The following is a 9,874-nucleotide window of genomic DNA, read 5'->3' as shown; positions in this document are numbered from 1 at the left end:
TAACAGACTTTACATATGCTTGGCATCATCACTCTCTGGCAGAAGAGTGTTCAGACTAGGATGCTCTATTGTAACAGGCTCAGACAAACCACTCCAGAACCAGAAACTGGTCCAGAGACTGGAAAAGAATTTATGCCCTCCACAACCCATTAGCGAGGAACCACAGTACCACCTAGTGGCCATGCACACTCCTCTCCTTCTCCCCCAGATATTAAGAAAAGGCTGTCACATCAGAACTTTTTGATCACCTAAGTCAACGAGTGATTGATTAGTCAGTCAGAGTTGGAGAGAAACCAAACATACCCCCTCTCTTCTTTTAATATTAACAAATACAAGCAGCAGAAAGGGCCAGCTGCTCTCTCCTGTTCCCGGAGAGAAAGCCAGAGCACAAAGCTGTGCCTCTGGCCTTTTTTCTCTAACTGAAGGGCCTGTCTGGCTCCTCCTCAGGCAGAGCTTTGTTCCAGCCCAACTTCCCTCATCCCAACTCCCCAGTCAGGATGCGAGGCACATGGTTGCTGGCGGTGGGAAGAATACTATAGTTCCAGCCTCTGCTCCTTTAAGTCTCAGCCAGGATGGTGGTCGCTCATTTTCTGCAACTAGCTTCTCACTTGCCATGGCCCAGAAGCCAGGAGGGCAATCAACCACACCCACAGGAGCAGGCAGTGTGACTTCAGTCATCTTCAGATGACTCCTCTTCTGCCTCTTTTAGCCACTGGATGAACCTCTGCAGCTGTAAGGAAGCATAGTTGAGAGCTACTGAGGGAGGGGGGCACATAACCCTCCTGATCTCCTTAGTGGATAAACAAACCACCACAGAGCCCCAGGTACCAACCACCCTGCAGTTTAGGGCTAAGGGCCAGGGAATCAGACAACTACCATGTTGAGAGGGTGGCTCGACTCACCTGTTGGTTTTTGCGCAATTGCCGGCCCTTGTCGGCTGTATCCCTCTGGCTGTACCAACTCAGGATTGTTTCCTCAGCCAGGATCTCCAGCTGGTAGAAAGCCATCAGTACCTGCAGAAGGCCAGCAGAGATCTCAGAGACTATGTAGATTCAGCAAGATATAACGGATAACAGTGGAAGAGGAGGAAAGATCTTAGTACTTCTCTCTACCAGGTCCTCAGCTTCCTGCTACACACTGAGCAGCCTCCTCCAAAACAGACAAGAGTCAGCTGTCCATTCTGGTACAGGGACAGGTATAACTTCTGAAATGATTGCTGGGTAGTGCTTTGCACATTTCCAGGGTAACTTCCAAATGGTTACCTTCCTAGACAAGCTGTACTATCCCAGCAACGAAAACAATAGTAAGGACAGACAGTGCTGTTAACCCAACTCAATACTGGATTCATGTCAACCTGTTCTGTGTCTCCATGGAGGTCACCAAACCCTCTTTCAAAGCAAATGCAGATCTATGAGGCTTGAGGTAGTATTCACCTTGGCCATGGAGGTGCCAAGAATTTCATGTTCCAGGAAGAAATCTTCAATGGCTGCCAATGTTTCCAAATGATCAGCTGCACGCTTTATGTAGTTCCTAAAAAGAGGGCTCCAGGCCTTGAGTAGCTACGGAAGAAAGGAAAACGGAGCCGAAATATATCCCTGAGCATGTACCTACACATAAACAGCAAAGAAAATCAAGATTGATAACATGGGTCTTTCATGATATGGGAAGACGAGACAGAGAAGACACAGGCCTTGTAGAATCATGTCAGAGGAACTTGGGAGTTACTAGCAGTCAGGATTGGGGAAAAAGGTTCCCTGGGGAAAGTGAGAGGGGGTCAGATATGCGGGCTGCCTCAAAATACTTATTCCCAGCCTAAAGGTTGATCTCGTTCTGGGTCAAATCATTTACAGTCAGAGACTCTGAAATTCCAAGTCTATTCTGGGTATACCTTTGGGGTCTGGTATGGTCTAAAACCTGAAGTCTCAAAGGCCACTCAGGACTGAACCTAACTTGACTCCTCTGGACCAGGCAAGGCTGCTCTAGAATCCAATTTGCTTCCAGAGGAGAGGAAAAAGGAACCAAAAGTAACATAATAGTCCACAAAACATTCTACTCCTGATTTCTTTTAAAGTCAAGTACAGCAAGGATGTGTATCTGCTTCCACCCAATCCCTTGTACTCAGCCCCAGTCTTTGCTCACAGGAAGCAGCAGGGTACAGTAGCGGTTTGGGTCAAGTGGAGAATCCATTTGTTGCAGGGGGAATTCCAGGACCACGTGGCTCAGTACCTGCATCACCTCCTTTAGGCTTATGTTATAGGCATACCTGTGGGGAGAGAGTGGTGACACCAGGGCCTTCATTGGCCCTTTCAGCATGCTGTAGGACTGACTACGGCAGGGCATTGGGAGACGGGAAGTCAGATGGAACAACATAGAAGGGAATGATTTTGGGAAGGAGGAAGTCTATGCTGAGGCTAGAACTTAATGCTCTCCTTGCTCCAAATGCTACTGGCCCTGTCCATTTGGGATATCAAGGGAACAGGTTCCTATTTAGGGAAGAAACAGGAGAGAACCTCTACCTGCCTGGAGAAGGAAGTAGGGAGGGGCTGCTCTTACTTGAGAGAGTTGATCTCTAGGACTAGATTGTCACAAGAAATGTTCTCCTCCTTGCCCCGCTGTAGTGTTCCCAGGACTTCATTCTGAAACACTAAAATCAAAGCAAAAGTTCATAGGCCAACAGTACTCTAGAACGCATTAATTATCTAATCCTGACTTTATACTAAAACTTTCCTGGGAAGAATGCAAGTCTTCGGCCAGTTGATCCAGATAAAGAATAAACTGGAGGTTTTCCACTTTTGTCCTAGGACCCTGCTCCCCTGACCACTCACCTCTGATGTCATCCATCTGTGGGGAGCCTGCCCTGCTGTCTAACTCCTCAGAATCCATACTTTGCTCACTTTCAGTTTCACTCTCTTCTTCCATGCTGATTTTGAGTCCTGAGCCCATATATGGTGAGAAAAAAGAAAAATAAGGAAAGAGCCATTGACAGAGAGCCATATATCTGCCCTGTGTGCAGGAATAAAGCAATAAACAAGTAGTCTGATTCTGAAGAGTGCACTCTCTTTCAAAATATTCTGATTTGGATGGGGGGAGGGGAGCGACAGAAATAAGGCCTAGCTCACCCCACAGATTCTGCCGTAGTTCTTCCTCTTCCTCCACGTTCATGTCTGCAGCTTTCCAGAGGTAGCCCTGACCTGCAACTCCGACTTCTGCTGGATTGTAACCTGGAAAGGCATTGACCTTTAGCACAAGCCCAGCAGAAGGACCAATCCCCCAGGAGGAAACACTGTTTTTCCTGCGGGGCAGAGAGACACACAGATGCCCCACACCTGCTAAGTCTCACACCTTTCAGCTTCACTTTCTCTTTTTCTTGGTCAGCCCCCGAATCATCACTGAACTGGCTATCATCTTCATCTTCCTCTGCATCTGGAGGATGTAAAGAGATCACCGAGCCTTCAGGCAGTGTGATGTCTGGGCCCACTACCACCTAGGGGAGAAAAAAGGAGTGGGTAGCACATATCTATTAGTGTGTTGGGGAAAAGTAAGTATACCCTGACAAAGAAAGTGACTTTTTTTTATGAAGTCAAGTAGAAGGCAAATGAAACCACTGAATTTGGACTCTCAATTCAGGCTAGATTATAGGTGGATGTAGGCCCCTTCTGGCTCAACATGACAATCACTCAGCTTGGGGCCTGCATGCAGTATGGAGCAGGTCTCACCTGAGAAGTGAGGACACAGCGTGGCTTCAGTGTAACTTTTTCCTTGACCTCAGCATTGTCACAAAGCAGAGATTGATGGATCTGTGCTCCAGCAGCCACTCGAACACCCTGCCATAGGTAGGCTTGGTCCAGCACCACGTTATCACCTGGCTCAGGACAGGAAGGACTCCTGGTCAATCAGGGCTCCAACTCCAGACCAGGGCAATTCCTAGAAGACACAGCTGACTGACACCAGCACAGCTCCTGCCCAGCTCAAATACTCCATCTCTCAACCAGAAACACTCTCTTCCCCTCTAAGCTCAGGACTGAGGATAGGACATTGCTCAGCTTTACCACCCTTCACCAGGTTTATGACAATTACAAACTATATACAGGACTTAAGAACCTGAAAATCTTCAAGGTTTCTGGGGACCCCTTGACCTTAAGAGCCTTATTAGAATCATGTCCATAACTAAAAGTAGAACCAAATTATACCACCTTTTCTTATACATTTTAGAATTAGAATCTTATTGTTGTCCCTTTAAAGGGGTAGTTCTATTAGAAGCATCACATTCCTACAACCAAAGTGAGTTACCAAGAGACTAACCAAGCAGTTACGGCAGAGTAAAAAGAATACTGGATTTAATAATCGGCACTGCCTCTTATTAGCCATGACCTCGGGCAACACAACCTCTTTGAGCTCGTTTACTTATCTATAAACTGGGGATAAATAATACCTATCTCACAAGGTTTTTGTGAGGACTAAATGAAACAACGTACGCAAAAGCCTTTTGTAAACTGTAACGCACTAAACAGATGTTATTATTGCATGTTAATTATCCACTTGTTCCTGAGTATGAATATAGGGTACCCTAAAATGTGAAGAGTCACCCAATAAGAGGCTCACAGGCCACAAATTAAAGCATTACTGTTTTTGCATCCCTTTTCCCTCCTTATTAAGGTAGCCACTCTACTTCCTTATTCTCTAGCTAAAAGCATCCCTCTGTATCCTTTTCTGGAGACATGAGGCCTCCCAGGTTTCTGCTCCTAGGATGGTTGGCTTGTCTTCCCCACCTGTGCTTACCAATGTGACAGCCAGGGCCAATTACACTGTTGGTGATGGAGCAATTGCTGCCAATGACAGTGCCAGAGCCCAGGAGCACATTTTCCTCCAGGATGCTGCCATGGCCCAGGCTGACCTCAGGCCCTCGGTAGATGTTGTGCCGGGAATGGGTGCAGTTCTGGGTCATGCTGTCAGTGAAGTTTGCCTCTGGGGTGAGAGGATAAACCCATCGGCGGATGACATCAGCGCAGACAGCAGCATACATGTGTAGATTGGAGACCCGGGCACCATATTCCCTAGTTGTCACGTGCATATGGATCTGGTTCCCTAGGATCTGAATGAGGATAAGGAAAGGGAGGTTGCCCAAGCAAGCGAGAGAGGAAGAACACCCCCAGGTACAATTTTCCAATCTGTTTAAGTTTCCACTCTGTTTCTCAATGTCATGGCCTGAGACTTTCGTGTACTACTTGCTCCCAACCTCAGCAATTTTCCTTCCTCCTAAGGCTCAATAAAACACAAATGGGGACCAAAAGTCATCTATATGAGATAAAATCACAGCCTTTTTTAAAACAGGCATTGGAAGCCTTCTTTTACCTCCTACTAAGGCTCGATAAAACACAAAGGGGGCCAAAAGTTATCCACAGGAGATGAAATCATAACCCTTTTAAAAGAAGCGCTGGAAGCCTTTTCTTACCTCCTCATTCACTAACAGGCCTCGTACAAAGTCATCCCGAGTTTGGTAGTCAAAGTTGTCTGTAAAGAGTTGAGCCACCTGTGGGGAGAAGTTGAGAGGGGCCAGGATTAAATAAAATTCTCTGAAAGCAAAGCCCCAAGAGACCTATCAGATCTTATCTATGACAGCAGGACAATGGCCTGAATCCCATAGAGGTTCCCAATATTGGAGTCAAGGTGACAGCACCTATTTGCTGCAGAATAGATAAGAGAAAGAAGGAGAAGAAATATACCCTGGCCTTCTAAGGGGGCAATAACACACCCTCAGAGTTCGACTCTTTAATTATGCAGCCCTAGCCCCAAAGAGCTCACCTGAGGAGAGCAGATGCTGATATGACAATCTAGTAAATCATAGCGAATCTCCACTCCATCTCCGCTGCTCTGGAATAAGCTCTGTGGGGAGAAGTCACAAGGCCTTTAACTCATCTCTCTTGCTGGAGCCTGTCACTTTCCCACTTCAAGGAACCCAGATACCCACACACCAGAGGAAAAGAAAATCGTCGGAGGCCTTGGGTCTTCTGGAAATGGAGAACCCGGTTTGTGGCACTATCCACAGCCACTACCATGTTGTCCTCATGGCAACGAGTTGGGTGGCTGGGGGATGACTCCTTGAAGATCATTGTCATCACAGATACATTTTTTTCTAGCTTTCGCCTTAACCTATAAAGGATAGGAAGGAGAGTGCTGCAGAAAAGCAGCCTTAGGGTTCTGCTGGTCCCAAACCATTGTCCCTACCATTTTCCCATCCTGACCTGTGTTCCTCTAGGGCTCTGGTAATATTGATGTTTGAGATGACGTCCCCATACACCAGCAGGAAGTCAGAGCGCACCAAGGCCTTGGCATCAACATCACGGAGAACATCCCCCAGTGATCGATATAGCTCTGATGTAATTATTCGAACTACATTGAGGGATGTAGGGCGGCACCACTTAGATTTCCTAAAGGAAGGAGGTGAGGAAAATGAATAAATCAAGCATAAAGATCATGTAGCGCTTCCCTGTTTTTCTCCCCCATTCAACATTCACACTCCTTCTCTATGGCTTTTCTGGGTTCCTGCCAGCATCCTCAACTTCAAAGAGATTTATGAACTATAATGAATGGTTTCAGCATCTTGTGTCACCAGTCTTGTTTTATGGGTTGGAGAAACATGTTATTTCCTCTCCATAGCCTGACCCCTTTCCCCAAATAGGGTATACGAAGTATCCTGGGAACACACTTTTCCTGCCACTCTTCTTCTAAATTTCAGACCAAGTTTAGCAACTGTCTAACGAAGACTGTGTTAATAACCTAATGGTTACTTCCTAAGCTTCCATAAATCCTGAAATTCACTCTTTTTCAAGAAGATTTTACCAAACATTTGTGCATACATGTGTTTGATACTAAGCTAGGCACTGGGAATATAAAGATGAGGAAGAGCTCAGTATTTAGAGGCTCAGTGGAAAAACAAAGATGTCACTCTACTAACTTCCGTATTGGAGCCATTAAATAAAAAGCAAAACCCCCTAGGACCAAACTGTATAAACGAAATTCAGAAGAAACCCAACTGCTGTTCTTTAATTTCTGTCATAGCTTCAGCTGCTCGCCTCCTGATAAGTAAACAGAATACCCTTATACCTTATGATGGAATCTTAATAGACATATTTTCCCTTACAATATCCCCTTATTTAGTTATATCCATCCTAAGAAAATGAAAAAAAAAAAAATGATGAAACACACAAAGTAAAGTTGCAAGGCCTTACAGTAAATGCTCCTTGATTTGAACAGCCTTCCAGCAACAAAAGACAAAAGTTTCCTGTACACCTGTGGCAGTCAGAAATTCCAGAGTGTAGTCAATTAGTGCCACATTGGCCAGGGGCAAGAGGACCTGGAGAGTAGGAGATGAAAAAAAGAATGAAGTTTTGAATATGTGGGGGCCCTCTGAGTACCTTTCCTCCACAACCACAATTCTCACTCTTATATCAGTGTTTCCAAACACTATAGTTTTATCTTTCCAATTTAAAAGTAATCAGGCTTCTGCCTTTAACGTTCACGTCATTCTCTAAACATTAGAGTCTAGAGTGTTGCAATTTGGATGTAGTGAGCACAGATTCTACTTGCTTAGCTCAGAACTGCCACAGACTAGGTGACCACCCCTGGCAAAGGAGAATACTGGAAATCACTCGTATCTCCAGAAACTTAAGTACCATCAAGGCATTTCCTTTCTTGATTCCTTTCTAAGAGTCAGGGGTTAGCCAACCCCAATCACTTGTGCAAAAAGAACAGCGGTTAGATTTTTTTTGAGGGGGTGGGGGTGGGGGTGGGGCGGGGAGTAAGAGATTTTCCCCGAACTGAATGCAGGTCCCTCTCTTTGAACCAGGGACTGCTGAGTGACTGAGCAATCCCACTAGTCAGTCCAGATCCCTAACAATACAGGGGTTGCGGGCAACCAGCCACTAAACCCATTTTGTTCTTCTTTGGACAGATGGCACTGGTTGTCATTAAAACCTGGAAGGAAAAAAGCGAGATCCAAAACAGCTGTTACTATGGTATCAGACAAGTCTGTTCTTTTTTAGGCATATGACTACCCTTTTCCTCCGATAGCTAAAAGCATTGCAGCCTCCTCTTGGGGCGATAAATCCCCGCATGAAGGCTTCTCAAAAGCACTGCTTCTGCATTTAGCCCTCTGCATGCCTTCCAAACCAGAGGTAGGCAGCACTACGAGTGCCCAAATCTGCCAGCCACTCACTTGGCCATCACTTAGGCTTTAGATCGTTTCTTCAACTTTCTCCTAACTACATATTCCTGATTTAGGGACAGAGGGTGGGCACAAGTCCTCCCCTCACTAGGCAGCCGAAAGGATAACTTGCTCCAGCTCCGCCACCTCTGGGCCCTCTGGCTGCTCTCGCGCACGGTGCTCACCCGAGGCTGGTCCTTGGAGATGGGAAAGAAGCGGCGGTTGAAGCTATCCGCCACCAGAACAGCTTGTAGAGGCGGCGGCGGTTCCTCCTCCGCCCCTTTGGCTCCCCCAGCGCTTCCACCGCCTCCCGGCCCGCTGCTACTGCGCTTGTTGGCCCGACTGGCGATCGCTCCAGGCAGCGCCACCACAGTGGTCGCCATCTTCTTCTCTCACGGCCACCACTTCCGCACAGAAACTGACACGGCACGCAGTAAAGGACAAAAAGGACCGAAACGCGAAGGCCTAACGAAGGGAGGGAGGGCGGAGACGAGGAGAGAAGAGTGCGCGTGCGTCTCGCCTAGGCGCCCGCCGTGTCCGAGGTCTTAGCAGTTTGGAATCAGGCGTGGGACGCGGCCGCCGCGAACTTGACGCGGCGAAGCGCCGGGGGTGGGGTCCTATGGACCGCAGACTGGGTCTGCGAGTATAGTAGGCCTTCGCTTGTACATGAGCAAGCTGAGATTCCCGAGGGATGGTGGGACTTGTCTCTGCGAAGGGGCAAGATCCGTTTGGGATCTGTAATCGTTCTCGCCCCAAGCATGTCAAAAACTGTAGTCCTCGGTCTTTCCGGTTGCGCAACGCGACCCTGCACCGAGGGGAGCTGGGAATCGAGTCAGACATCCCCTGTCCTCAAGGAACTCACAGTCTACATAATCGCAAAACATGGTATAGTAGGGAGAGCAATAATTCTCTTGAGCGCTGATAGTGGCCAGGGACGAAGCAAGCATTATCTCATTTAATTCGTCACACATCTCTGCGAGAACATTTTAATTATTCGTTCAACATTTCTTGAACCTTAAGAGGGGTTAAGATTGCCCAGCTAGTAAGTGGAATAAATGGTATTGAAGCTCAATCTGTGACTTCACAGTTCCGCACTCTATCTGCCAAGGTATGTGGGTGATAAAATTTACTATTTCATGATATCTTCAAGTATTCATTTATTCAGCCTATCAGCATTTATTGAAACCCTACTCTGTCTTAATCAGAATGGAACTGCGGGGGTGGATCAAAAAAACACCATAAAGTTGAGTAGGACTGGAGTTAAGCAGCAGGCTTTCCAGAACAGGCCGTGAGCGCAAAAGTCCGAGGCTCTAGAGGCGCAGCCCTATTTGGGGAAAGAGGCGCTAGCTGCAGGGAGTAAATCAAGCTTGCGGAAGTGCGGGACGCTGCGACGCGGGGGAAGAGAGGTAAAAGCAGCTTGGGCGTCATTTGGTAATTAAGAACCTTACCAGCAAAGCACAGCGCACTTCCTGCAGGAGAACTGTCTGAATTCCAGATCGGCTGATCCCGCAGAGTTTCAGCAAACTTTTCTTTCCATCCATGCCTGCCTTTCACATAGGGATTTGGAGTTGGAAAGGCTGACGTTGTTTCTATGTGGCGGTTGCGGCTTGACTAGCAGTACTAAGTTCCCCTCCTTGTGGAGCCAAGAGTCTGTAATTTCTTCCCCAGCTC

General features: G+C 47.1%; 1 protein-coding gene across 1 annotated transcript; it reads right to left on the bottom strand.

Moving 5' to 3' along the window:
* Positions 1-282: 282 nt before the first annotated feature.
* Positions 283-8,674, bottom strand: EIF2B5 (eukaryotic translation initiation factor 2B subunit epsilon). Its single transcript, XM_016137986.2, has 16 exons — positions 8,389-8,674; positions 7,230-7,354; positions 6,243-6,428; positions 5,973-6,150; positions 5,803-5,883; positions 5,453-5,530; positions 4,780-5,092; positions 3,717-3,862; positions 3,343-3,484; positions 3,120-3,221; positions 2,826-2,933; positions 2,554-2,644; positions 2,140-2,263; positions 1,434-1,559; positions 903-1,013; positions 283-730 (listed from the first exon to the last, which is right to left on the bottom strand). The coding sequence occupies exons 1-16, from the start codon at positions 8,584-8,586 to the stop codon at positions 671-673; spliced, it is 2,169 nt and encodes a 722-aa protein (XP_015993472.2). The 5' UTR covers positions 8,587-8,674; the 3' UTR covers positions 283-670.
* Between the last annotated feature and the right edge of the window lie 1,200 nt (positions 8,675-9,874).

This window comes from Rousettus aegyptiacus, unplaced genomic scaffold (assembly GCF_014176215.1).
Source record: "Rousettus aegyptiacus isolate mRouAeg1 unplaced genomic scaffold, mRouAeg1.p scaffold_m13_p_4, whole genome shotgun sequence".
Taxonomy (NCBI): Eukaryota; Metazoa; Chordata; class Mammalia; order Chiroptera; family Pteropodidae; genus Rousettus; species Rousettus aegyptiacus.
Note: the sequence above shows the minus strand (reverse complement) of the source record. Positions and strands in the feature narration are given on the sequence as shown.

Bases quoted from the DNA above. Each gene is read 5' to 3' on its own strand.
- EIF2B5 (XM_016137986.2), bottom strand. From the start codon at position 8,586: ATGGCGACCACTGTGGTGGCGCTGCCTGGAGCGATCGCCAGTCGGGCC. The intron at 7,355-8,388 runs GTGAGCACCGTG...CCTACTCTCCAG, and splicing joins TCTCCAAGGACCAGCCTCGG to GTCCTCTTGCCCCTGGCCAA. The intron at 5,531-5,802 runs GTGAGCTCTTTG...TTCTCCCCACAG, and splicing joins TCAGCATCTGCTCTCCTCAG to GTGGCTCAACTCTTTACAGA.